Consider the following 27,950-nt stretch of genomic DNA (forward strand, 5'->3'; position numbering starts at 1 on the left):
TGACTTTGGGGCCCTTTTTATTTATCACAAAGAAGTAGATACATAGACTCTTCTCTTGTGTCCTGATGGATATACAGTGGTACCTCGGTCTAAGAACAGTCCTGCTAATGAACGAATCAGGCAACACACTCCGCAAAATTAGAAGTAGGTGTTCCAGCTAGCGAACTTTGCCCCGGAAGACGAACAGTGGAAGGGCGGCGGGAGACCTCATTAGGGAAAGCGTGCCTCAGTTTAAGAACGCTTTTGGTGTAAGAACGGACTTCTGGAATGAATTAAGTTCGTAAATGGAGGTACCACTGTATACACCATGCTGGGAAGAATAGCATAGTATATATTTCTAAATTGAACGAAAAAAATTATAATGCAGCGTTAAGACGATGACTGTGTAATATAAAGCACAATACTTCCCTAAAAAAATTCTGGGAACTGTAGTTTGCTAAGGGTTCTGGGAATGATAGCTCTGAGGGGTAATTTAAATTTCCCAGGCTTCTTTGGGGGAAGTAATGTGCTTTAAATATATGGTGCGTACACAACCCATAATAAAAGGATGCTTTCATGAATTGGAGGCTTTGGCTCATGGCTGGGATTGAAATGGTGCATGCCTGGGACTTTTTAAGAGGGATTTATTTAAGGCAAAGGACACAGCATACTAGAAAAGCAAACAGTGTCTCATGTGATCCAGCAACACTTAAGAGCAAGTGGACAGCATTAAAGGGATAAGTAGGACCTGGCAGAACCGTGCCTCTAATTGACACAAGCACCACCCCAGTCCAGCAATGAAATGTCAACGTGTCCCTGCCTTCTAAACAATGCTTCGACGTTTTTCTTCCAAGGTGTGGCTCCTTTGGTGAGGCCTTCTGGGAAGAACACCAAATTAACTCCCTGCCACTGAAGAAGGCTCCTGGGTTGGCGCACTTTGGGTGCTCCTGCATTGCGCCTCTTGCACACTATAATTTGGGTATGACTCGAGTGCAGTACAGCCCAGTGCAAATATGTACAGGAGTTGGTTTGTAGAGTTTCTGCTGCCCATCTGCCTGTTTTTAAAATTGCTGCCCAACTGTAAGAAGGACATGTGTTCAGGCAGTGTGTTCCCCACAGCCGAAAGAAGAAGAAAAGAAAACTTAAAAGGCAATGCCCAGTCTGCATTCCTTCCTTCAGCTGACCATTTGTTTAGGCCAGTGGTTTTGCAAGATCTTCATAGAACAAAGAAATGGCAGTCTTTGTTAAATGGACAAAACTGCCTCTACCAAAAAGTGCATTTAAAGCATGCAGTTTCCCCATGGAATCTTGGGAACTGTAGTTTGTTAAGTGTTGGGAACCCCATAATTCTTTGGGGAAAGCCATTACTGTTAAAGTGGTATAAATATGCTTTAAATGCATGATGTGGAAGAGTGTGGGTGGAAGTGTTAAAGATAGTAGTAGTAGTTATAACAATGATAATTTTATCATTTGTACCTCACCCATCTGACTAGGTTGTAGATAGGAAGTGTAGATACAGAACTTGGGCACAGGCTTCTCTGTTAAAGGAATGGAGCTTGGAGAAGTGATCTGGAGGAGGGAGAAGGAAGAGGAGGGCAACTTGATAAAAAGAGTAGGCAGACAGCAGCACCCTCCCGAGCCTCAACTCACAAGTTGGCAACAGGTGTGCTGCGTGGATTGCTCTTCACCCTCTAAGCTAGTCCATTGGCCTCACAGAGAAAAATGTCTCATCGCCATTGCTGAAGTAAGATTCAGTTGTCTCTCCAGTCAACTTCTGAGCATGGAATGTTGGGCGCCATCTTGTCCTTTTCCTCAGGTAGCAAAATGTATTGGGTCAGACTACTGAAAGCAGTAGGACGTGGGCGGTGCTGTGGTCTAAACCACAGAGCCTAGGGCTTGCCGATCGGAAAGTCGGCAGTTCCAATCCCCATGACAGGGTGAGCTCCCGTTGTTCAGTCCCAACTCCTGCCCACCTAGCAGTTCGAAAGCATGTCAAGTGCATGCAGATACAATAGGTACTGCTCCTGTGGGAAGGTAAACTGTGTTTCCGTGCGCTGCTCTGGTTTGCCAGAAGTGGCTTAGTCATGCTGGCCACATGACCCGATAGCTGTCTGCGGACAAACGCCAGCTCCCTCAGCCTATAGAACGAGATGAGAGTGCAACTCCAGAATCGTCCACAACTGGACCTAATGGTCAGGAGTACCTTTACTTTTACTGAAAGCAGAGAAGCTTTTCCCAAACATAGGGAACAACATGACAGAGAGCACAAATATGGGTGGAGAGCTAATGGGCAATAAGCAGGAGAGGGAGAGCTTTTACAGTCAGGACACATTCTTACACAAACATCCTTACACAAACCAGTGTTATGTAATGGTCAGAATGTTTGTCATCAATGTAGGAAACCCCATTTCAAAGCCATCCTTGGGCATAGAGCAGTCAATTTATAGACTGCTTATTCTTAAAACATCTCAGAGAAGTTTTTAGTATGGAGTTAAAGGGTATGTTCATTCACATTAGCACCTATCTCTACATCCTGTGCTCTCCCACTGCTTGTTTAGAAGCTGCATTCATGCGATGTTAGCCACACTCCATATCAATCCTGTAGTTTCTGGACAAATATTTCTGTTTGATGTGTTTTTTTCTCAAACCGGCTTCAATCTGACTTGAAAACTGGATGTGGAGTAACAGTAATGTGCACATTTGAGGAGGCTGTTGCGCATACGCAGATGACAGCTTTATTAATAGGAGTTCTAGTGTGTGTGTGTGTGTGTGTGTGTGTGTGTGTGTGTGTGTGGTTTTGCAGTGGGAGAAACCAAAAAAGCCATGAGTCTTGGGTGAAAGCATACCCCCCCCCCGAGCTGGCTCTGCTATTAGGCAAACTGAGGCAGCAGCCTCAGGCACCAGAAGCTCCTATGGTAGCATCCCCTCAGACGACCCTCAGTGCTTCACTGCCTCCACCACTGGCACAGAAGCAGTGGTTGTATTGGGGCTGATTTAGGCCGAAACCATGTCCAAAATCATGCAAGATCTCTTGTGATTTCAGTGAAATCTCACCCGAAATCCAAGAAGCAGCAGGGTGGGCAGAAAAGTAGCAGCTGCAGTTAGTGGCAGCAGGACAGGGAAAGGTGGCACTTCCTGTATCACATGACTTGAAGCACCGCTTGGAGAGGGAGAATTATCTGGTTGCATTTGCAGATGCAAATGTGAACACCCCTAAAGACTCCAGAAACTAAACAAAGTGTCAAGCACTCTATAACATACAGCTTGATACCCATATTCTGGAGTGGGGAGCACATGGCCTTCTATGCAAAGTTCTGGGGGCCATATGCCAGCAGAGGGCAGGGCCAGAGACAGAAAGGGGCAAAGCAGGTGAACTTTGTACAGTAGGCTAGTTTCTATATACACCCATGTACCTCTCTCCTCCATCGAGGCAAGCAGGAGTCATTATCAGAGCTCAAGGACACATTCCAGCCAGACAAAAACACTCAAGGGTGAGCAATGCTGTGAGAGGTGTGCCCTGCTGAGAAATGGTTTGGCCAGGGAGAGTCCCAGTAGCCAACTAAAGAGGAAGAGCTGCAGTTGGTCTTTGGGCCTAGGGATCCCCACTACATTACCTATGCAAACAATATACAAAGCTAGCAAATTGAACAAAACAAAATGAATACTCAGACTATAAAATATTTAAAAAATAACAGTCTGAAAATGGTAGATAACCAGATCCCAAGTTGTACAAGGCCTTGTATGTCAGCAACTAGACCATGAATGTGGCTCTGTAGCTAATAGGCAGCTGGTGCATGCTCCTCTCTCTGCGCATCATGTAAAAAGCTATATGAATGTGACAATCTAGATGCCAGGCACTTTGGATGGGATGGGATCTGCTCAGACTGGAGGGGTGTCAAAGTACCATATCCATCAAGCCTTTATAGCTGAAGCGTAAGGGAGGGGAACATGGCACTAATCAGAACCAAGTGGAAATATACTTCTCCATAACAGAAGACTTTCCCAACTGCTTAGGGAAGTTGATGGCCAGGTTATATCATCCAGGAAACTTCTTTTTACTTTTAGATTTTTATTTTCCTGCGATTGCGTGCAATGACTTTGCAGATAAGATTGAAATGATGATTTTTTTAAAAAAAAAACCTGCAGTAGGAGGAGATTTCTGGAAGCAGAGTTTCCTTTGAATGTGTGTCTCAGTCACTCAGATAAGTCCACTAATTTGTCACATTTGACACTTTTAGTGTATGTGTTAAACCAAGGTTTCCCAAACTTTTGAGTTCATTGACCCTTTGACAATCTTATAAAGTTATCATTGGCCATTCTTAGGAATGTACATGAAATAAAGTCAATAAAAAATGCTGCATTGCAGAATCATCTTATTAAATCCAGATCTTCCTCATTGGCAAGGTACTCCTCCCCTTTATTTATCAGGCTCATCGTTCCCAATTATTTTTTGTGTGCTGTACCTTGTTTCCTTGTATTCCATGCCTAGGCCCTTTCCTACTCCTGGGTCTATATTCACCTGCTACACAGTCCCACCCACACTAGTGGCATCAGTATCAACTACTTTGGAAAACTCCGCACTAAACTTTGTGAGTATTACACTGTCCTCCAAAAAAAAAAAAAACCCTCCCTAGAAGTTGCCAGGACAACAAATGGTGTACAACCCAACTCTTCTGCTTCTGCAATGCAAGCACGGAATAGCAGTGCCCCATTTTCCCTCTGCCTTCCCCAATTCTGCCCAGCAACATGCCTGTTATTTCAAGCCTTGGCTTCACTTAGTCAGAGGCAACAAATTATGCCACATAGTTGAATTGCTGCCATGAAACAGCAAGTCTGGAACTGTTCTGTGTTCCATTATCTGCCCAAGCAGCTTTCTATGTTATTATAGGCTTATTATTATATTAGTGGTGTGTGTCTTTCCCTCAGTTCTGCATAGTTACATTAAAGCTTAAGTCCACAAAGCTAGGACAGTTGATAGACGAATGAGGACACTTCATATACCCAGAGCAATGTAGTAGTTACTACTGGTTGCTTTGTCCTCTGAAAAATGGGGCTACACAGATCACTGCCCTCCATGTATGCGGAGATCCTAATATCAAAACATGAACAGGATTGCAGTATCTGCTTCATAAGATCTCTTTTCATTGTTTTCTGGGTCAGCCTGAAGTTAACTAATTGGGAATCTAAAACAATGAGCTGTACATATTATTTATTTATTACATTGAAAGTCCCACCTTTTTCACACTTGTGGTTTTGGATATAATGGAGATGTAAAAGATTTGGATTATTGTAAAAAATGCAGGAGGAAATGGTTTACAAAAGGACCCACAAAGGGAAGGAGGGAAGTTCAGGAGAGTCTTTGGAATCTTGTTTTGATGTTGGTTGTTGGATAATTGATTGTAAAACTTCAAACTGAAAAACTAAATAAATTTTTTGAAAAACAAAAAGAACGTCCCACCTTTTTCTCCAAAGCGCTCAAGGCTACATACATAGTTCCTGCTTGTGAGAATGTAAAAAGAACTCTGCTGGATGCCTATCTAGTCTGGAGTACAGTGGTACCTCGGGTTGCAGACGCTTCAGGTTACAGACTCCGCTAACCCAGAAATAGTACCTCGGGTTAAGAACTTTGCTTCAGGATGAGAACGAAATTGCGCGGCAGCAGGAGGCCCCATTGGCTAAAGTGGTACCTCAGGTTAAGAACAGTTTCAGGTTAAGAACGGACCTCCAGAACGAATTAAGTTCTTAACCCGAGGTACCACTGTCCTACTTTCCCACAGTGAAGTACAAGCAGGGCATGAGTACAACAGCACCTTCCCAACTCTGATAGCCAGAAACTGATACTCATAGGCATAAAACCATTGTGATTGGAAGCAGTGTTTTGTTTCTCAAAGGGTACTTGAGGGTTTGTGGTGCTGGCACGTCTTTTTCTTGTTAAAAAGTGTGGCAATTACTGTAACAACTTCATGATGAGTACCAGCATCTATTTCTCTGGCGGGGGGGAGCACTGATTAGACGCCATTAGATTTGTCCTCCATGAATTTATCTGATCCGCTTTTAAAGCTGTCCAAGTTTTATGTTGTTAGAGCATTTTATTTCAGAATTTTTAACTGCTTTACATTCAGCTGAGCAGTAATGGCAGCCATCATTACCGTATATCTTCCATTAGTGACTATTAACTAAACTCTTAGCAGTAATTTAACTATGAGCTCTTTTCTAATCACAGCTTTTTATTCTCATGCAACCCACTGGACAACAGTCCAATAATGAAAGTTAGATCCTTTAAGTAGCCCAAATCCCCTCCAAAAATTGTTGGAAATGTCAAACTGAAGATTGGTTATAATCAATAGGCAAGAGTGTATAGGTTTTTATAAGAGTCCAGTGAAACAGAGGAGCAGTATTTTTGTGCTTTAAAACTGACGTATGGCCAAACTTCTTGTATTATTTTATACTTTAGTGCAAGAGTGGGACTATAGAACTGGGGAGATGTTAACCTCCCCACCCCCATTTCTCCCATTAAAAGTAATCTCCCAAAACTATTTTGGTTTTGGTTTTGGTTACCCCCCCCCATCCATGCTGCAATCCTGATCCAATTTCCCTCTCATCTTCTGTAGCTTTTCTTCCTCCAAATAAAAACATGGGCAATCCTAAGCTTGCATCACTTCTAGTATATCACAACAAAAGCAATTAATGCTGTAGCACCTTAAATGCTAGCACATTTATTGAGACATAGGCTTGAACTCTAGTCCATAGAAATTTATTCCATACTACATTTGTTCAGTTTATAGGACTCTTTGTTGGTTCTCCAACTCCTTTCATAAGCTCAGGCTTGGCATACTAGCTATACGTTTGTCCTAGAGAACAGTTTTTAAAAAATAATCAACAGCTTGCCAATTCTTGTTTTTTAAAGAAAGCTTCATTTTTTAGGCTAAAAACATTTTCGGAATGTAAAATCCAGGGATCTCATTAACTTTTTATTTAGGTTTACCAGAATGAAACATTCTAGCTTAGCAGGTTGATATTTTAAGAGACGAATTTGGACCAAGAAACATGTTCTGGTGGTGAGCCATGAACAGGAAACATATCCACAAGTTTTTCTGATTCCTGTTTGAAACTAGGATCCAACTGGGTGTGGCTTGGGTATGGACTCTCATATATCTCAGGTTAAGACTAAACTTTGTAAAAATGCATTGTCCTAAGTTCAGGAAGGCTCCTTCCCCTCTGTAATATTAGGGGTCTTAATGGATGACTCTGGAGGGCAGGCACAGCCAAATTTAAATTGTCTGGCTTTTGAGGTGAATAAAACAGAGCTCTCCTTCACCCCTTTTGGGATATCTTTTATTCAGGGATGGGGGAACCAGCAGCCCCATCCTCAGTGTTGTTAGGCTACAGCTCCCATCATCCCTGAACATTGGCTGATAAGAGCTGGGAGTCCAACATCATCTCAAGGCCACCCAGGGATAATGGAGCCAAGGAGGAACATGATGGGGCAGGGGCAGCAAGCATGAGCCTGCCCGCCTTCTCACGTGATGGTAATCATGTGAGCACCTAGGACATATGAACATTCTGAGAAACCCAGTGTAGACTCAGATCTGTAGCAGGAAGTGTTAACTGCCTGGCCAAGCACAAAGTAAGGGAAAAGGGGTCCCAAGCTGATCACCGGCTCCCAGGAAAAGGTGCTGTCAGGGGTTCAGAAGCAGAGACGCAGAGAAGGGTGGAAACAGAGAGCGAGGGGGAGGAAGCCGAAGGGAGAATGAGTGATGATGACGACCCGAGATCTCCAAGCCTAAGCAGTGAGTCAGAGGACTCCCAAAAGGGAGCCCCAGTGAGCAGAGCAAGGGGGGGATCCGGGGGGACACCCCAGGAGGAAGGGAACAGAGGAGATTCAGAGAGCAGCAGCTGGAAGTCGGGACCCACGCTCATAACTGAGGGCGGCAGCAGCTGGAAGTCGGGACCCACGCTCAAGACTGAGAGCAGCAGGGAGGAAGGTAGCCAGGCATCGGGTTCCGGAGGCTGTCAGCAGGAGGGAGGGCACGAGTCAGGGGTGGTCACGCCCTCCTCAGAGAGCGAGGCAACGGTTAAGAGGAAAGTAGAGAGTTGGGCGCGCGCGCCAAGTTCAAATGCAGCGGAAGCTGGAGCAGTAAGCAGCCCGGAGAGTGAGCCAGGTCCTAAAGCCCGCCGCAAGGAGGCAGAAGGATCAGGGGGGTCAGCGTCAGAGGAGAGTAGAAGGGAGGAGGCCCAGGGGGGCAGAAGGACCCAGAGACGTAGGGAGAGGCGAAGGAGGTGGAGCAAGGCTAGGGTATTAAGCTGGTGTGCAAGAGGCGGGGACTCAGACGGGTCTTCGCCGACCTAGAGCAGAAGGTGTAGAGCTGCACGCTGCAGTTCGGAAATGAAACCTGTAACTCAATAAAGACTCTTTTAAAGTGGACGCTGTGTGGCGTGGTCCTATGTGAGCTGGGACCTGGTAGCAGCTCTGACAGGTGCGTTCCCACGACCCTGCACCTTCTGCAAGAGGACACTTGCCCTAAGGTAAAAAGTGGGTCCTTGGTATATTATTAGCCTTCACAACACTCTTCTCAACTGACAGCTTTATTAAAATGCCGTGCTAATGGACGGATCTTAAGCTTTGTCCCTACAGGCCCCACAATGCATGAACAGACCTGCCATTTGAACATGCTCAGGATTCTCTGTGGCAACAGGAAAGAATGCTGTTTTATTGCTAACAACCCTGCAGGCAAGTCTCAGCCCTTTCATTCATAACTCCTCAGTTACACAATCCTGACTTCTTCGCAGGACAGGCTTACCGGAAAAACAAGATACACGCAGGCTTGTTTTAAAAACCAGGATACCCTTATTGTGTGGTCTGTGGAGTCAAGCCGGTGTAAGCTCCAGGTTTCCCCCCACAACAGGGGAGAGGAAAGAGACAACCTGCGCTGAATGGGGGCTGCTTGCTGGGGACCTGGGTGTTTCTAAGACTGTCTTCTCCCATCCAGTGAAGGCCAGACGGAAAGCAGTTCTCTTTAAACTGGCCCATCACTTCCGTGAACACCCAACTCCCTAACAAAATTCAGCATTCTCTTCCAAAGTACTTTATGAAGCATATATCCATTCATCCTCCCCTAATTATTCCTTCCTTGGCACACAGCATACTTGCCACAATCACAAGTGCTTTTGCTATGGGCAACACTTTTCTATTTATCTATTATATAATCGGTCTAAACCAGAAGTGGGCAGGCATCAAAGCTTGTACAATTGTATTTTTGTTTCCTAGAATGCCCAAGGTCCATCACCTAGAGCCAGGAGCAAAACAGGGCATCTCTAAGTGCATGCATAGCCCAGGAACTTGTTTTCAGAACCGGAATTTTCACGTGAAAACCAATTCCTGGTTTTATCCTAGGCCTTCTTCATATCAGTAGCCTGATAAGTGTGGAGAGGAGCTTTTCATTGTTTTTGTTAAAGGACTAGGAATCCAAAAACCTAGCCACTCCTACTCCAAATGGCCCAATGATCTAACTGTAGACCCTGATCAACCTTCTGCCTGCACCTGCTCTTATTCTTTTGTATTATATCTGCATTTGATATCAATCTGAGCACAAGCCATTCCCACCATCCAACTGATAAGGAAGAACGCTCCACAAGATGGTTCCACACTGGATCTTTCTCTCCCAGTTAGTCATTGGACTTTTAATATCAATGTTTGCCAGTTTATTTCACATGAAGACACGCTGGCACAAATTTAACTAGCAACACCCTCATAAAACCTGTTTAGGCAGCTGGTGACATCGCACCAACCAGATGGACAAGGCAGAGCACTGAGGAATTTCACCTGTCTTAGGAATTAAAGAAGAGAGACAAACTAGGTCTGGGTGCCAGTAGCTCTTCTGCGGAGCTTTTCACATTGTTCTGATATATTCCCTAAGGCAGCCGGCAGCAGCACTCAAGGGAGAGCTGGGAAATTAGAAAATGCTTGCTGATGTTACACGATTATTGTATGGAAATGCTTAGCTATGTGGAGCATGTGCCTGATATTGTGAAAGACTGCCTAGATATATATATTAATAGGAAATTAAATACTCCACTATTACCAGTGCGGCACCACTGCTTAAACTCTGATTTACATTTTAAACGAACAGAAAGCCACAGCAGGGAAAAGATAAAGGCAACCTGTAATTTTATTTTTGGAATTACCAAATACCCTTTTCATTTGAGAGAGCGTTTGAAAGTCAAAATTCACAATGAGCAGGCTCAGCGTAGTCAGTTGCCATCTTCAGCCCGGGTTCTTGATTATTCAGTAAGAAATGCAAACAAATTTATTGCCTGCCAACTGCCTTATTGATGGGAAATAAAATGTGTTTTAGCAGAAGTGGCATTTATAGTATTTCTAAGCCGCTATTAAAGAAAACCTAAAGCAAGCAATGAACTGTTTTTAAAAACAAAGCTGAGAGATTGTGTTCCATTGAGGACCAAGGTTCTTTGAAAAGCCCTGGCCCACAGCTGTGCTTCCTGCTAAAATGCAGATTGGGTGCAATATAGGTAGTGGTAGTGGCAGTGGGGTGTGTGTGTGTGTCACAGAGAGAGGGAGAGAGGAGAAACAAGATCAAGATTGTGAAATGCTTTTGCCCTTTGAACACAGTACATCCACAATTCAGTTTATCTCAAACACCATTTTAAAGGCAAACCACAGCTTTTTTTAAATGGATGAACCAGACTTTATTTGAACACTTGAAAAAATTATGAACATTACAAAAGGCGTATTAAAACATACCCATGTCTGAAGAGGCACAACTTTCTGCAGTAGAAAAAGAGGCACAACGAACTGAAATACTATATATACACAGTATATCTTTAAATTAGGCTACCGAACACAGCAAAATTCAGAAGGCAAGGCAGTACTGTACACGTGGTTCATAATCTACACCATTTCAAAACTACAACCATTCAAAATCATTTTAAGACATTTAAACACACCTTGTGTGTGCCTATAGAGTGGGCCCGCCACCTACACAAGGGTTTGGTTCCGGGGGTCCACATGCAAAGGCAGCATCGTGTCAAGTCAGGAACCCCATGAATGCCCCTCCTGCCCTGTGGGGCACAGGGCTGCTAACTGGGTTCTTGGAAGGTTTCAGGTGGGCCCTGGGAGCTCTTTCCCTGGCAGGAAAACCCACTGGGTGCACAAGTGGGGGTGGAAATAAATAACTGGAGAGTGGGAATAGTGCACTCCCCCCACTCTTCATTTATTTATTTGCCCCTCCACTTCCAGCCCATTTTAAGTTTGCAATCGCTAAGTTGTGGGCCCACTCTCTCTGTGTGTGTGTGTGCGCGCACGTGCACGTACCAGTGTATTCTACATCACCAATTTCTATGCAATACTGCCTTCAGTTAACTTTTGAATGCTAACAGTTCTAATTGCAAAGACTTGCTGACTAGGGTGAAAGGAAAGCTCAACAATTTGAGGACACAGAAATGTGTGGCTTTGAAATAGGCACTTCTTACATTCTTTTTTCAACAAACTCTTGCGCACTGTGAAACAGATTTTGATTGCTAGAGTACTTTTTGTACGCAACGGGGTGGGGGGTGGGAAAATCAATTTCAAAAACATTCTAGCATGATGTTTGAAGACACCTTCCCCATCATTTGTCTGAATGTAAAAACAAGAGAAAGATTGAAATATTAAGATACTGACTCTGTCCGGAACGCAACAAGTGTCTGCTTAAAGCAATGCAATGCAAATTGCTCCTCATACCATCTTCAGGGCAGATCAACTCCCCGCACTGCTGAAGCCCCAGGGAAAGAACATAGAGTCTTTACATATGGCTTGCTCAACAGCACATCACAGGAAAGTGTCAGGCTCCGTGCTCAGGATTTCATGGCTCCTGCTCCCACGCTCCCTCGGTTCATTAGAACGCATTGCTACATCAACAATGCTGCTTCTGCCAGGATAGAACCCAGACTCACCTGCAAATTTAAGCAGACTCATACACATGACACAGGAGCAGTCAGAGGGAAAACCCTGATCGTCAGGCTCCCAGAGTCTCCATGGAAAGTCAAAAGACATAAACAAGCAGTCTGTTCACTTAGCTCTCACCGAGTAGCATAGTGACAGCACTGTATCCATTTTGTTTAGTCGTCTGCAGAGGGGTCTGAAATGTGAGGGCACCATGCTTTAACAGAACCTCGAGGGTGCGTGGATGTCCACCTTTCGCTGCCAGATGTAGAGCCGTGAAGCCTTCCTCATCGGGGTCGTTTACATTCTCTGGGCTGACAAGCTCCTCTACTACTTCCCAATGTCCATTTCCAGCAGCAAAGTGCAGTGCCGTCCTCTTGGAAGGCCCCTTGGCCAGGACATTGGCACCTTCTTCAACCAGCAACTTGGTGGTCGATAAGTGGCCCCTGCAGGCTGCCAGGTGGAGTGCAGTGCAGCCTTCAGCTGTCGTCGCTTCTACATCTGCGCCCCGGTTGAGGAGCATCCTCGAAGTGCCCGTGTGTCCGGTTTCAGCAGCAACATGGAGAGCGGTGTGGAGCGAGGCGTTTCTGATGTTGACATCCGACTTCAGGTCCACAAGTGTACGAGCTACTCTGTAATGCCCTCTCTGGGCTGCCAGGTGCAAAGGGGTTCTCCCATCCACTGTCTGTGCATTCACATTCACCCCGGACTGCTTGGCAAGAAGCTTCACGATGGACAGGTGACCTTGCCAGGCTGCATAATGCAAAGGCACCCAGCCTTCCTTCCCTTTGATATCTGCATTAACCCCTCTTCTCAGGAAGATGCGCACAATGTTCTCTTGGCCATACTGGCAGGCCACATGGATGGGAGCTCTTCCTTCAAAGTCTACTTCGTTCAGCGAGGCGTTCTTCTCCAGAAGAAGCCTGGTGCTCAGCTCATCCCCGTTCAGCGCGGCAAAGTGAAGTGCTGTCCACTGGTCCTCATCCTTAGCGTTCACGTTGATTTTCCTCGCCAGGAGCAGCTCCACAATGCTTTTATTCTTCTTCTCTATGGCCATGTGGAGGGGTGTGGAGCCTCTCTTGTTGGTCAGGTTGGGGTTGGCATTGTAAAGGAGGAGCCACTTGACACACTCTTCTTGGCCCGACTCAACAGCCAAATGCAGGAGGCTATAGTTCCCATCCAAAACCAGGTCAACGTCCTGCGGCTGGAGGATCTTCATCAGTTTGCCCGTGTCTCCAGATGCAATCGCCTCGGCCAGCTTTCTTTTCTGGATGTCCGTGGAACCAAGATCTGGAGAAGCAAAGAGCAACATTAGACTTCCATGACAAGCATACATTAAAGGCACAAGAGAAATAAATAAATGGCAGCTCCACTCTTCATGCTACCAATGAAGCCAAAGTGTAGGAAGCACCTCCTCTTCCCCTGCTCCCATCTTTCTGCACACTGGGCAGGTGCCAACATGTCCATCTTCCACCTGGATTGTACTACTCATGCTGTGGGTAGGAGGGTTATCAGCTTTTGGGGCACATTACTCATGCAGCTTGCTAGGATCCCGTGTACTTGGTGTCTGCTGCACATGCACACAAGCAGCTAGGACTATTATGCTTCTGGCAATTTAGTGAAGTTCTATTGCTTTTCCAGGGAAAAAGAGTAACATGCATAGATGGGTGTCCTGCGTCATGAAATAGAGTTTACAAAACACACTCTCCAATCCTCGTATGCAGATAAGGCTCCTAATCCTCAGAACAATGAAGGCCAGCTCATGGTCAAGCATTCATCTCTGTGTTGTGTCTCAACTATCTGACTGCAACGCTGCCTGACTTTCTAAAAAAACCAAAAAAAAAAAACAACCTATCTGACTGCAATATGATTTGATGTGCCACAAATATAAACTCAGGTATCCAGGCAATATTCCTGTAGCTGAAAATATTCCTGCCACAATTATGAAAATTATAAGCAACGTTCAGTGGTAGAAGATCACATGCTCAATTGCTGGCATCTCCAATTAAAGGATGACGAGGTAATAGGAATGGCCCTGCTAAAGACCCTGGAGAGCCGGTGCCAGAGTAGATAATACTGGGCTAGATGGACTACTAGCCTGACAGCTGCCTGTGTTCCCTATGCAGATTAATTAGCTCAGGTTGCACAATGCATTCTTCATACTATCATCTCCCTAGGAACACTCAGGACACGTTTCATGGAAAGAAGCCTTTGACCCTCAAATGTCTATGTTTTAAGGCAGAACTGGAGAAACTCTGACCCTCCAGATGTTGCTGGACTATAACTCCCATCATCCCTAAGCAATGGCCATGTTGGCTGGTACTGATGGGAGTCCAACAACACCTGAAGGGCTAAAGGTTCCCCAGCCCAGTTTTAAGGTCTTGGCAGAATTGTGGTGTGCAATTGGTTTGCTATTAAACAAGCAAGATAAAGATCAGGCAACCCCTTTGAGGTGGAGGCTAACTTCACAACAGAAAGCCTAAGTCTATTGATTTCAATGGGCTTACTCTGAATATGACTTAGTTGGGTATCACCCCAAGAGACATCATGATCATTGCTCACAACTTCTTTGAAAGCCTATGAAAATGAGGGGGAGCAATGATTGATATGCAACATCTTAAAACACATAGCCAGCTGATTGCAATGGAAAAATGAGGGCGTGGACTTTGTGCTGGCTGTGCCACATCCTCCCACAAATGATCATCTCATGGCAAAGCTGCCTTCAATATAGGACATGAGAAACCACTAACTCCCACAGCCACCCAGTCCCAACACACACCCAAAATTCGTTTTTCCAAGTTATTGTTTGCTAAAACTATAAAACCCTTACCACTTTCGGAATTCTCTCTCTCAAATGACAGTGATAGGGAACCACGTGAAGAAAAGGCAGAGTCTACTGAGGACACTCCTGAAAGCCTCTTGTCACTGGAAGCAAGCCTAGATTCAGAAGCGCTACGGCTGAGTTCTTCAGGCTCTTCTGTTTGTGAAATTCCCGAGTCAAGTTGGGACAACAACTCTGAAAGGCTGTAATCCTTAGATGAGGAGGGTTCAGACCCTTGCTTTAGCTGGGATAGTCCAGGCAGCTCCTGGAACAAAGGGGGGTGGGTGGAAGAGGGAGGAAATTATAAATTAAAAGTGTTTGTCAAATGTTACCCAGGAGGGGAAGAAGGCACCAATATCAAATTATCTCTATTTTTCATATACAGTACATACCTTGGGGTAAGTCCGAGTATCCTTGGTGTCCTCCTGAACTATCAATTCCTTGTTTTCAGTCTCTGGCTTTTCACAAAGTTCTTCTGTTTCGGAAGTAATTTCTTAAAAACAAAAACAAAGGCCAAAGATTAGATTTATACTAGTAGAAGATGGGTCAAATAATATGTGCATCATTTACAGCGACTGTGTATATTTCCCATATGCCACAATCTCTTTCTCAACAACTGGCCAGTTTAGATAAGCAAAACTAAACTATCCAGCTGCTAGAGGATATTGCTTCCTACTTAGAAGTTTGGTCAACCACTCTATATAACATTATCATAATTTTTGAATCAAGGTGTTGATCCAAACTCCCACTGCTACAGCAACATATTTCCCCAATGTGCTTTACTTCCTCTGTGTAAGCAATTAACTCTGCGGAGAATTTCTGCCCTGTAAAGACTGTATTATGTCACCACAAAACCTACTGAGATGGAATAGAGTATGCCAGTTGCACAACATAGCAAGTTATGGAGCCATGTTCAAATCCGTCACCAGGAGAGAAGATTAGTTGCTGTGCCAAGTGAAGGATTTGCACCCCCACCCCAGCATGCTTTTGTGCAAACACACAAACACAGCTTCAAGAAAACAGAATGCTGAACCAAATCCAGCAAGGCTCTTCCTATAGCAGAAATTGCAGAAGGCTCTTATCCACAAAGTTAACTGCAACATAAGGAAGCCGCACAAACTACAATATGGCAGTAAAACCATCTTCAATCATCTGCTGTAACATTTCAGACTATGCTGATTCTTCAACCTGCTTTTTAAGGCTAATCAAACATGACCTTAACTTACGCTTCATGACACCTCTTTCATGCTACGGAATACACAGTAAGAAAAAACAGATATCTAACATTTTACCTGGGATTTTAAGGATCAAAGCATTAAACCTAGGCAGCAACTTGGGGAGCTAGCCAGATCATTTGACATCTAAATCAACACTTTCATGATTGGACAAGTTCTTGTATAATCCCTTCCCTGTAGTGAGGAAGTGCCCCATACTGCTGCCTGCGCAAAAGAGTGGGTTGGGTATACTTTGCATTCATCATTTTTACAAGATTTTGGTGGAGCTCTACCAGGGATTAGTATAGTCCCGAACACTGAAATGACTCACTGGGTTTGCCAACTAGTCGGTAAAAAGTTTACCTTGAAATGTTGGCCTTTTGCTAGGATCATCTTGCCAGCACTTTTGCATCAGTTTGATCAAGCTGTTACATGCATGAGGTCTGGATCTGGAGACAGCTGGCAACTCTGGGCGGTGGCCATTCACTACTTTCACCATAATATGTAGAATATTATTCTCTTCTGCAAAGGAAAAGGCACAAATCAAGATTACTCCGAGAACTGAAGCAGCCTCTGACCAATATCACAGATCACCTTAATCAGAGTCCTCTTTCCTGTTAGGGTTCTCTTTCTAGAAGAGAGAGGTACGCATTTCAACTGACTCAAAGGTCTCATAAGTTAGGGTCTCTGAATCAGCTGGTAATGGCAGAAGGTATGTTGCCTGGCTCCCTACATACATTACTTCAGGTTAAAGTAAAGACTGCCTGCTCTTTACTTACATGACGTTGAGGTCTGAGCAGCTTGGCTAACTGTTAAGAGGACACTGGTGGATACAACATGTCCCCATCTATTCATATGAGGGCAGATGCAATGACCCTTTTGTTCCTTATCAAGCCTGACACTCTATGGTCTCCAGTCTGGCTTTCAGTGCAGAAATAATAGCTGAGGTTTTGTCAAAGCTATGCGTGAAAGGTGTGGTTGTTAAGCAACTAGAACAGATGTATAATTGGCAGTGATGAAGCTTGGGCATTCTGAAGGTGGGCATACCCTGATGAGACTTTTGTTTGATGTGCTCATCTAAAATATGATCCATTAAACAAGTATTTATTTGCTTACCTGAAAAGGGCTTTTTCTGTGTGAGAACTCCCCAGATAACAATGGAAAAGCTGCAAATAGAAACATCAGTTAATGTTAACTTTATAAAAATCATAGGATGCACTCTCTCTTTCTTGGTTACTGTTAGGCTTTCTAGTGCTAATCATCCCAGGCCATCAAATACAAATTAGGTATGCTAGAATTGAGAAGGGGTCTCAAAAGAACGTAAGAATTGTCTTTGTAGACCAGACCAAGATCTATCCTGGTGTCATTCAGATATTTATTGGACTACAAGTCCTATTAGTCCTAGCCTGCTTGGATGTTAGGAGTTGTAGTCCAACAACTTCCGAACAACCCTGTTCTAATTATGCCTTGTGTACAAAAATTACCTTCTATTCCTTGTCCTGAATCTACAGCTGATCAACTTCACTTTTGGAGCACAGAAAGAGATGTAACACACCCATTGTGTTTGAATACTGCGTCTCCACAGCCTGCTGACAATGTCACCTTTGGGCTGGACATTATTGAAACGTGATCACTGAAACAGCACTCGTTACACAGTGCATGAACCTTGCTTTTAATGCCTCTCAAGTGGCTTGGCATGTTGAGGTGTAACCCAGATCAGCTTGACCCAGATGGCACAAAAAAAAATTAGGAGGTCTGGAAAATGATCAACTGGGTTCCAACACTGCTTCCTAAAGAATCAAGAAATATCTGCAGATGTGACCTTGGTTTTGCCAGTTCAAGAAGGAATTCAAACACAGGTTGATTTATCAAAATTTTGGCTGGCATGAGACATGTGCATTGCATTAAAGCTACAATGACTCCCTTAGGTATCTCCTGAGTTTTGAAGACTTGGCCTTTGTGTCCTGTTTTGTTGATATTCCATTGTAACAAAATGGTTAAACAAAATATCAATTCTAAGGATTTCCTGAGAGTTTAATTCTACCAGAGTTAACTAGCAATTACTGGAGAGAAATAGATGCACTGAAGAAGAAAAGTACAAACCTGTAGACATCATGTTTAGTATCAAAGTAACGGGTCTTCTCTTTAATGCGTTCTGGGGGCAGGTATGCTATAGTGCCACAAAGCCCATCCATGCTGAGATCGTGCGAATGTGAAAGGCCATTGCACTTGGCTAATCCAAAGTCTGAAATCTGATAAAGTAAAAAAAAAAAAAGAGTTCCAGTTAGAGTAGCCTGCAAAATCATTTCTGCATGTGTGGTTGCACAAACAGAGTGGTTTAGAGCATTGGAGACAGTTGGGCTTAAGTGCTTACTCTGAGCCTCACAAATCAGTACTGTTTGTCCCTCCCAAGCAAGAAAACTTGCTGATGTCTGCTAAATGTTATGCGAGGAAATAGTTTTATTAAAGAGATACAGTTTGCCTGTAGAAATTGCAGCGACTTTGCATACCCAGGGAGTGACAAAAAAGGGATTCGTCATTCCAAAAAAGAAATGAAAGCGATAACTGGTGCGCACCAGGCAGATGGCTATGGAAAGAATAAGCAAGGAACAGCAAGCACTTCTTAAGAGTGTACACACACCCAATTATGTTTAAGTGTCAAAACAAAATAAATCCATAGATTTTCTTCCAGGACTCCTTGCTTAGGAGATTCAAAGGGAGGGAGCTGGCAGGAGACACAAAACTCAACAGCCTTATAAACAGAACTGTTAATGCTCCACACATTGGAAGCCTTTCTGCACAAGGCTAAGCAGAGGCCTTATTATTCTACCTCCTCAGACACTTGTTTTTTTCTAGCTATTTAAGAATGTAGTGCAAGACATTGCAAACCTAGGGAAATACTTAGAAGGAGTGGCTTTATAAGTTAGGTGACTGTTGCACCAATGAGGATCACTTTAAGAGAGATTTATCTTTGTAGTTATGTACTTGGAACAAAATGATGTGCAACAGAGGGAAGAACAGGAGACGAAAGAAAGAGAAAGGAATTGAAGGTTATCGACTGCTTCTGGTTAAAGATTACTTTATTTTCATTTGTAATTTGCCAACCCTGAAGCTCAGGGCAAGTAATGTTTAATAAGTACACACCACTGCAAAGCACTTACACTGTTGTTGTTCTTGTTAAGTTAGTTGGCCTGATAGGAGAAATGACAGTATGGGTGGGGGGGGGGAGAAAATAATCTAATGGGAAACAACAGCAAAGATGTTTCCAAAGAAGTTAGATGCACAGGGTGGAGAAGGAAGTGGGGAAAGATTCAACGTATTTGTCTCTGAATGTAAATATCCAGACACACCCTGAGTTCACATATTTTTGAAGCAAGAGCTTTTATAGTGATTCCTGAAGTCCCAGCTCAAACTTCAGCCAAGCCAAGGGGAGCGGGGCAAGGTAAACTACCCAAGGCTCATGTTTTAGATACCCCCCCCAATGTCTCCCGCACTGAGTGACAAAAGAGCTTTATTGTCTAAACTTTTGTATAACTTGATTTCCACTACGGAGGAAAAATCTACTTACCAGATGCAATGGCACACAAATTTTTGGAGGACCCAGGTGCAAAAGTGACTAATTTTGGCATTATGAATCACTAAACAACACAAACTCATCTTACAAGTCTCTGTTTTAACCAAATTGTTATCATTATAATCAGAACACAACAAGAAGTAGAGCTGCAGCTTTGAGCATATCAGAATGCTCTGACAACTAAATCAAACTGAGTTGTGCCTTCAAGGACTCTCAAAGCCTTGGCAAGAGAGCTGCGTTCTGGAAGGAGTCTTGTGGGTTTAAAATTAGATGCTTTGAAGTAAGTTTCTAACACTGAGCATGACGTTTAGTCATACAACTCCTATTAACATCAGTGGGAACCATGCAGCACACACAAAAATACAGTCATAAAAGAAGGGCTTTTAATTAGATTCAAGACACCTTCTGACATGCCTATGGGTGGCAGACAGTACAGCCAAATGCAGCAATGTAGTACTTAGAATTTTGTATTCCATCCAGTAATCTGGATACCAGTTTGGATAGGCATGCACAGATTAGCCAAATTTTGAGGGCCTTGCTTTCACCCTTTGTACAACTTTGGGTGCAAACATCAAAGTTCTATGGGAATTCTGCCATAGCCTCCCACACAACCAGGTAATAACATTTGGCAAAGGGAGAAATGAAACCAAGTATCAAATCCCTTTTACAAATAATGTGATCTCAGGCTATTAAAATTATTGCAGAGATATGTGTGAACAGCTACAGGGAGTGACTGACTTGCAACACACATTCTTTGAACCCCATGGAAGAGAGACAAAAGCAACTTTGGTTACAGCAAGCTATGTCTCCTCACTCATATTTCCATGCAAAACACAGCTTGGACACCTATTTTCAGCTAACCTGAACTCCTCGTTCAGCTGCTCTTGCCTGTTAAATAGTCTTGGCTGGAGCCCTATTCTGGAATGTTATAACCCCTTGCAAGAACTGCTTTCAGAAAATCGAATCAGGATTGCTAGGGTGGTCCCGGGTGGTTGCTCTATGGCTCCTTCCACCCCCAAGAACTCCAGCAACTACCAGAAGCTCTGAAGAGTCCTGTGTGTGCCCTGAGTATTTAGACCCCTAGAGACACCCTTGAACATTATGGCACCTGCCCCCTCCGTGTCTCCCAATCTCAGTCCTACTCACTGCCTCCTGCTTCCTTTCACCTCCTGCCTCTGTACTTGCCACACCCTCGTCCCCATGGTCGATATGCCTCAATGTAACTAAATTAAAGGATGCACCATTGGAATAATAAACCATTCTTCCCATGCCTCCATTTCCTCCCTTCCTCAGCTGCTTGCCTGATTCTACATTAGACTGAAAGGCCCTTTTTGGAGCAGGGACTGATGACACCTGTTCTTTATATAGTGCCATGCACATAAAAGACACTGTAAAAAGAAGCTAAACAAACACACAACTTGAAGTACTCCAACAACTTGGATCACAATCTAACCATAAGGCTCGAACTAGAGCAGCTTCAAAGGTTATAGAGCACAACTATGGAAGATGCCAAGTGGGGAGTGAACAGAAAAGTCAATGGTAAGGAGTTTTATTGCACCGCACTCTAAGCCAAGGATAGCCTATCGAGTAATAAAGCTGGATTAAAAAGTAAGCCCTGCTGCTACGACTTCTGTGTGTTTAGTTGTCAGATATAAGTATGCGACTGGAGAGCTTTGAACTTGGATTCAAAAGGCACTTCTGCTTGTGAGCGCTTTCTTTTGGAGAAGGGCATTATTTATGTTTCCTTCTAAAAAATGCTATGGAGTTTCCTCCAACCCTCCGGAATCGGTTTTTGGGATGAGAACTTCTAAACACAAACCTCACAAATAAAATCAGAAACACGTTTAAATCCATTTCCGGGGGGGGGGTAGTCCGGTGGGTTTTTGTTTTGTTTTGTGCAACAGAGCCTTGTGGCACCTTAATTTATTAGTCCTTAAGGTGCCAAGAGATGCTCTGTTGTTTTTATATCTAAGTAAAGAAAGGTATTCTGCTACTTTCATAAAAATGCATAGGACTTAAAACATCTATTGCATGGAACCGGCAATTATAAGTATGCAGTTATAATTGAATATTTATATGTAAATATAACTGAATATAATGTTTATATATAATATCTGTAACCAAAGCAATTTCCTGTATTCTGGCAGTGTAGCATACCATTATGTTTTTTTTGGGGAGCATCAAAGGTTGAGAAGATGAATTTTTAGAAAATTAAGGTGTTTTGAACTGGGAACAGAAACAAGCTCTAAACTCCTCAGCCCCCAAGGAATCCAGGCATCACTGTAACTTTAATGCTGTGCAACTATCTAAAAATCTAGGGTGCAGTTCAGATATTAATGGGAAACCATGGCTCCCCACTACATGAATGAGCTGTTTCAAGCACTGAACGCACCAACTCCCTCCTGAACCATATCAATATGTTCCAAAACCAAACATAGGCTATTTTTACAAAGATCTGTCTGTTCTCATTCACACCACAAGTAGCAAGATACTAAGCACATTACACAGGAACAGAATTTTCACAATTAGTTGAAAAAGAAACAGTGAAATCCATTTCCAGCTCTAATAGTAATCCTTGTTTTAGTAGACTGCAGATGAGCCTCAGCAAGTCTGAGCAAGTAATCAGGCTCTTATGGCAAGGAGAAGGGCTTCTGCAGAATTTCCTTTCTATTTCTAAGAACATTGGCTTAGTTTTAAATGTGAACCAAGGCTCCTTGTTTACAGCGATGGTTAGTTAAACAGGGCAGCTCGTTTGGCAAATTAACCTCTCTTTGTTATAAGCTACAGGATATTTGTTATATGCCACAATTCAAGATTTGTGCACACCTGCATTAAAATATTCCATGAAAGTATCTTATATATAGGAAATATGTTGGTTTGTAATACCACACTGCAACTATCCATCTATGCAGAGAAAAACATGAGTATCACCCCAACGTGTTTTCCTGTTTATTTTCCCTCATTATCATACAACCTCTTACACAAAGAGCTTTCAATTATAAACATAAGATTGCTTACAGGCATGAGTTGGGATTGGTCTATACAATCACTATTTACTCACTACCACAATGGCATTTTTTGAAAGTTGATTAAAAAATAAAAAACACTTTTGCAATGTCTTGCTTTTTTCCTTCCCCGGTACTCTTTTTAAAAAAACAACAACGGAAAAGCTGTAACTGTGTTTAGCAAACAGTGACAAACTTTTAAAGCAGGGGTGGGTAACTTTTGGCCCTTCAGATGTTGGTGAACAACAACTTGCATCACCTCTGGCCATGCTGGCTTGTACGGATGGGAGTTATGGTCCAACAACATCTTGAAAGCCACAGGTTCCCCACTCCTGCTATAAAGCAAGGATAACATGTGACATTGAACTCACAACCAAGTTTCACATCATGCACATCAAAGAAGAATTTGCATTGGAAGGCCCTGAGACAAACCTCTCCTTCAGTCTCATCGTGACGATGATGGCAAAAAAATTGTGGGTCAAATAGCAATGGCCTAGGACATACCTTGACATGATAATGGCCATCAAGCAGTATGTTTGCTGGTTTAAGATCCAGGTGAAGCAGAGGTGGGGACATGCAATGGAGGAAGTTCATGCCCACAGCTGTTTCATGGATGATTCGGAAGCGCAGGTCCCAGGGCAGCGGTTCTGCAGCCAGGAGCTTCTCCAGTGATCCTGTCTCCATGTACTCCATGACCAAGCCCACAGGCTCTTTACAGATGCCATAGACAGGAAGGATGTAGCGAAATTTTGCCATTTCCATCTTCTTGGCTTCTTCCAACAGTTCCATACGCTCCCTATGTAAAAAAGGGTAAAGTACAGGACTTTAGTTTATATTTATCAATAGCATTTCAACCATTTATTAGCTTCAAATCTTGTATGGGAAATTCTTCCATTTTACTGATATTTAGTGCATACATTTTTATGTATCCATTAATGTATTCACAATCTTTGGCACAGCATTATGTCTGAACTGGAGATCATGGTTTGTTGTTGTCCAAACAAATCATGAGCTGAAGCCAAGGTTTGTTCTTGCTTACCAGTTGTGATCTATGGATTTGGTTATAATGCTAAGCCAAGGATTGTGGTTTGTTCCTCCCACTGACTAGTGGGGTAGAGCAAAGGGGGAGTGATTCTCCTGTTCACAGCACCCCATTATGCATGGCTTACCATGATATGCAACTCAGCTGCTGTGTTTTACAGAGCTGAAATTTAACTTCTCTGGAATTTCTAAGTTGTGTACATTTTATCAAGTCAAAATCATTTGTAAATGGGTTTCACATGAAAGCTGCAGGCTGGTCTTACAGTTCATTTAGGTAGTTACAGAGAACTAGAATATGTACATAATTTTGGCTCATAAATAATCATCCTTTTGTCCAGGCAGCACAAAAAGGTTAAAGAGATAAGAGTATCATAAAACTTCTCTTATTACAACCTTTGTGAAGCACTTAAAATATTCATCATGGTATTGAATTTTATCTGCACTATGATGAAAAAGTTAGAACACAGATCTGAAGTGAACTCTCCTAGGCTTCTACTCCCTAGATTTTAGATTGGCATGTGATTAAGCACTGTGAGAACAGGATGTCTCCTTGGTCTGCTCTAGAAAGATTCTTCTTGGTCTCTCAAGTATCTAAGACTTATTATCCACATTTTCATTCCAACCTTTTCCAAGAAGCACAGGATGGCATATACGGAGGTTATTCTATTTTATTCTCACTGTAAGCTATGGGGTAGGTTAGCAGAAGATAGTATGCATAACTTGTCCCAAAGTCATCTAGCAGTTTTCAAGGCTAAACAGAGTTATGCTGAGCAAACTCCCAGATTCAGATGCCTAGCTAACAGCCCCAAAACTTTAGACTAGCAATACAAATCTCCCTATTCCATAGTTTTGAAATTATTTAGAGACCTCATGACTGCAGAGGAAGGAGCAACAGGGGAAAAACTCAAGCAAAGGTGTAATTTACAGTTTGTAAAGGACTGCAACACAAAAAATTGTGCTGTTTGCAGGCCCTGTTAGACACAAGCTCGTTCTATTGCCTGCTAGTGCTCCCATTTTAAGACATTTTATTCCACTGTTTAGGATCAAGCTTTCTACCAAGGGAGAGAGTAGAATTCAATGTAGCACAAAGTACAAGATGCGTGTATGCAAGGAATGAGGTCCACTCACACAACAGGTCTCTCTCTTCCCACCATGTGCCCCCAGACATGTTCTAGGGCTTTCCCCAACCCTCAAGAGCATGGTTAAGTGGTGGGGCATGCAGAGGAGGGAGGGAGGGAGGGAGGGAGGGAGGGAGGGAGGGAGGGAGGGAGGGAGGGAAGGAAGAGCTCAGTTGTATGAGATGTTGCTTCCCACCCTAACAGCAGCTAAATTGAATCCAGCCCAGGATTAAGAACACTATGATAAACAGAATCCAATCATGGTCTTTGTTGACAGGAAACACAATGAAGCTGATGTAATTTGAACATGGCTACACATAGCAAGATGAGAAGTCTGTTCAAGTCACTGCATTTACCTTACTTGAAAGCTACATAAAAATAGACTCATGTGTGACCTAAATACAAAAGCAAAAGTGTCCATAAGACTCCTAGTATTTTCAAGTTTTCTATAGTATTTGCTAAATGGCCCCAAAGATGTCATGAGGCCAAATCCTCCTAATTCATCAGATGCCATTGTGTCAGCCAAAACGACTGTATGGGGCAGGAACAATCCAGTACTGTTCAAGAATTCAGTACACCAGACTTCAACAACTGGGTGCCCTCCAGCTGCTTTTGACTACAACTCCCATCAACTGGAAGGCACCAATTGGTGAAGGCATCAATACATATAACAACAAGGGGAAAGCGCTAGTCCTACCTAAAATAGGGACAGAAGGGGATACTTATACTGATGCCCTAGAAAACAGTTTCATTTGAGAACGGTGAAAAATAAGTGAAATCAGTGCTAGGTAGCCAGTCAAATTAAATATACAGTCATTAAGTAACAAGTCCATATCTAGAAGTAAGAATCTGGTGCAGTAATGTTGCCTTTCAGGACCAATGAGTCACATCAAGGAGGTTCAAACTAGAGAGTTGCGTTGGAGTCTCCTTGGACAGGAGACTTGGAGGCCCTTCTTAAGTTCTCCTCCCCACCTCAATACTACAGACTGGGTGTGGGAACAGATGGTGGGGTCTCTTTCCAGCATCCGGTGTGGCTGCTATTACTGCCCTGAGGCACCTATCTTTTAAGATAATTACTTTTGAAGAGAAACACCAGGGTGCTTTGAGATGACAAGGAGGAAGGGAGTGTCAGTGAGTGAGCAGCACAGACAACTCTTGCCCCTAAGCGTACATAACTCACCAAGCTCCAGCTAGCGTGGGATACAAACTGCAGAAGATCTCCAAATACTGAGGTGGAATTTGTGAAAGTGGGTGGGTGGTTGTAGACCAAATAGGCAAAATAAAAGCCACCACCAAGTCAAAGGCAAATTTACACACAATGTTAAATGAAAGCTGGTTCCTGATTTGAGGGAGCCCTTGGGAAAGAAGCTCTCAAGCCCCCACCCGCAGTTCTCCTGCTACTCACTGTTGCCCATCTACTTGACACTCCCCCTCTGGGCCCAATCTGGACCACCTCTGAGAGACAGAAGGCATATGGACATTCCTGATCCTTGGTTCTCAAGCTGCTTCTTTACTTGCCATCTCCAAATGAGGGAGCAAACAGGTAGCTACAGCAAAGGGGAATGGCAGCAGGGGAAGAAGATCCCATGGACTGACCCTTGAATTCAACAGTGAGCATGGAAAGGACATGTGGCGAATACTACATACTCATCTCCAGCCACTGACACTTTTTTGGCTGGGGAAAGTCCAGGAACTGAAGTTCTGAGTCCAGTGGTGGGGAAAGAAGCAGGAAGGAACTTGACAGAAACTAAGAAAGGTAAAGTTTACCAATAATTTCCATATAAAATGACATTTGTCTTGAGGACTGCATTGCTAAAAATCTTGGAAGCTCTGTATGGGAGAGGAACTTGAAAAGGGAGATTTTTGCTGTGGACAAGAGAAAGCCAGTGGCCTCCAACTTCTGCATGAACAGAGGTTTGTTTCAGAAAGTTCTTCCCTGCTTTATGCCTTGTTTGCCAAGTAAACAGAAAGGGGAATGAACTAGCATTCTAAATTGCATAGGTACAGTAGACCTATTCAAGAGTTCACCTGAATGTGTGTGGGCAAAAAAAGGGGGGGAGGCAATGCACCCAAGCCCCCTCCTGAAATATCCTCATTTTGGATTTTACTGCATTGAGGAAAAAAGGTCTGAAGGGAGGTCCTAAGCACACTAAGCTGAACTTGCTTAGAATCATCCTTGTGATCAGGAATCCTGCTTAATAGGGGTCCCAGTCACAAAGAGGAATCTAAGGGGATTCACGAGAACACACTTCTGCTCTACTTTAGATGTTCCATCTCAATGAAGGAAAGTCTGAAAGAGGAACCAGCATGCGCAGGGATGTTGGTGGCAGGACCTGTGTGCGTGCTTTTCCTCCATTCCAAATTTTATACTACACATATTCACACCGAGTGCATGAAGAGGGCGTCAGAATATTAGCTATCAAATATTCTCAATTTTTTCATCACACTGAGGGCTACTAACCTGTCAGAGGACACCACATGTGCATAATTGAACAACGATGAAAGATACCTACACTCACTTGGTTGACATTGCTCAAGTTCTAAGCACAGGGCACAGCTTGTCAAAAGCTTTTAATGGCAAGGTCCTGTTCCATTATCCCCAGTGATATGTATCTATTCTCCTTGATTAAATATAATAAAGGACAAACATGCTTATCTCACTTTTGTACCTTTTCATCTCAGTCTTAACACAATAGAGGTATCTAACGAAGAGGTAAGAGTAGACATGCTAAAAATTAATGGGCTTAAAATTCCGAAATATATCTAATCCTAACCTATCACCCAAAATGGACGCGGGTGGCGCTGTGAGTTAAACCACAGAGGCTAGGGCTTGCTGATCAGAAGTTTGGTGGTTCAAATCCCTGCGACGGGGTGAGTTCCCATTGCTCGGTCCCTGCTCCTGCCAACCTAGCAGTTCAAAAGCACATCAAAATTCAAGTAGATAAATAGGTACTGCTCCAGAGGGAAGGTAAACGGCATTTCTGTGCACCGCTCTGGTTCGCCAGAAGTGGCTTAGTCATGCTGGCCAAATGACCCGGAAGCTGTATGGCAGCTCCCTTGGCCAATAAAGCAAGATGAGCGCCATAACCCCAGAGTTGTCCACGACTGGACCTAATGGTCAGGGGTCCCTTTATCTTTAACCTATCACCCAAGGAGATAATGTCTAGAGTAACACAGACATCTAGCTCTCTTCAGATGCCCTCATAATGTCCCACCACCACCTCTGCACATTCAGCAAAACATCTGGAAGGGACGTT

At 43.5% G+C, this 27,950-nt stretch overlaps 1 protein-coding gene across 1 annotated transcript in view; it reads right to left on the bottom strand.

Annotated features, from left to right (window-relative positions):
* Positions 1–10,661: 10,661 nt before the first annotated feature.
* The window catches only part of RIPK4 (receptor interacting serine/threonine kinase 4), a 28,138-nt gene continuing 10,849 nt past the window's right edge, over positions 10,662–27,950 (bottom strand). Inside the window, exons 2-8 of the mRNA XM_082221322.1 lie at positions 23,039–23,330; positions 18,059–18,207; positions 17,072–17,121; positions 16,319–16,477; positions 15,134–15,234; positions 14,751–15,006; positions 10,662–13,210 (exon numbers count right to left, since the gene is read on the bottom strand). Coding sequence (XP_082077448.1) covers positions 12,051–13,210; positions 14,751–15,006; positions 15,134–15,234; positions 16,319–16,477; positions 17,072–17,121; positions 18,059–18,207; positions 23,039–23,330 — 2,167 coding nt within the window. The 3' untranslated portion in view covers positions 10,662–12,050. The remainder of the gene's footprint in view (positions 13,211–14,750; positions 15,007–15,133; positions 15,235–16,318; positions 16,478–17,071; positions 17,122–18,058; positions 18,208–23,038; positions 23,331–27,950) is intronic.

This window comes from Podarcis vaucheri (genome assembly GCF_965113315.1).
Source record: "Podarcis vaucheri genome assembly, chromosome: 4".
Lineage (NCBI taxonomy): Eukaryota > Metazoa > Chordata > Lepidosauria > Squamata > Lacertidae > Podarcis > Podarcis vaucheri.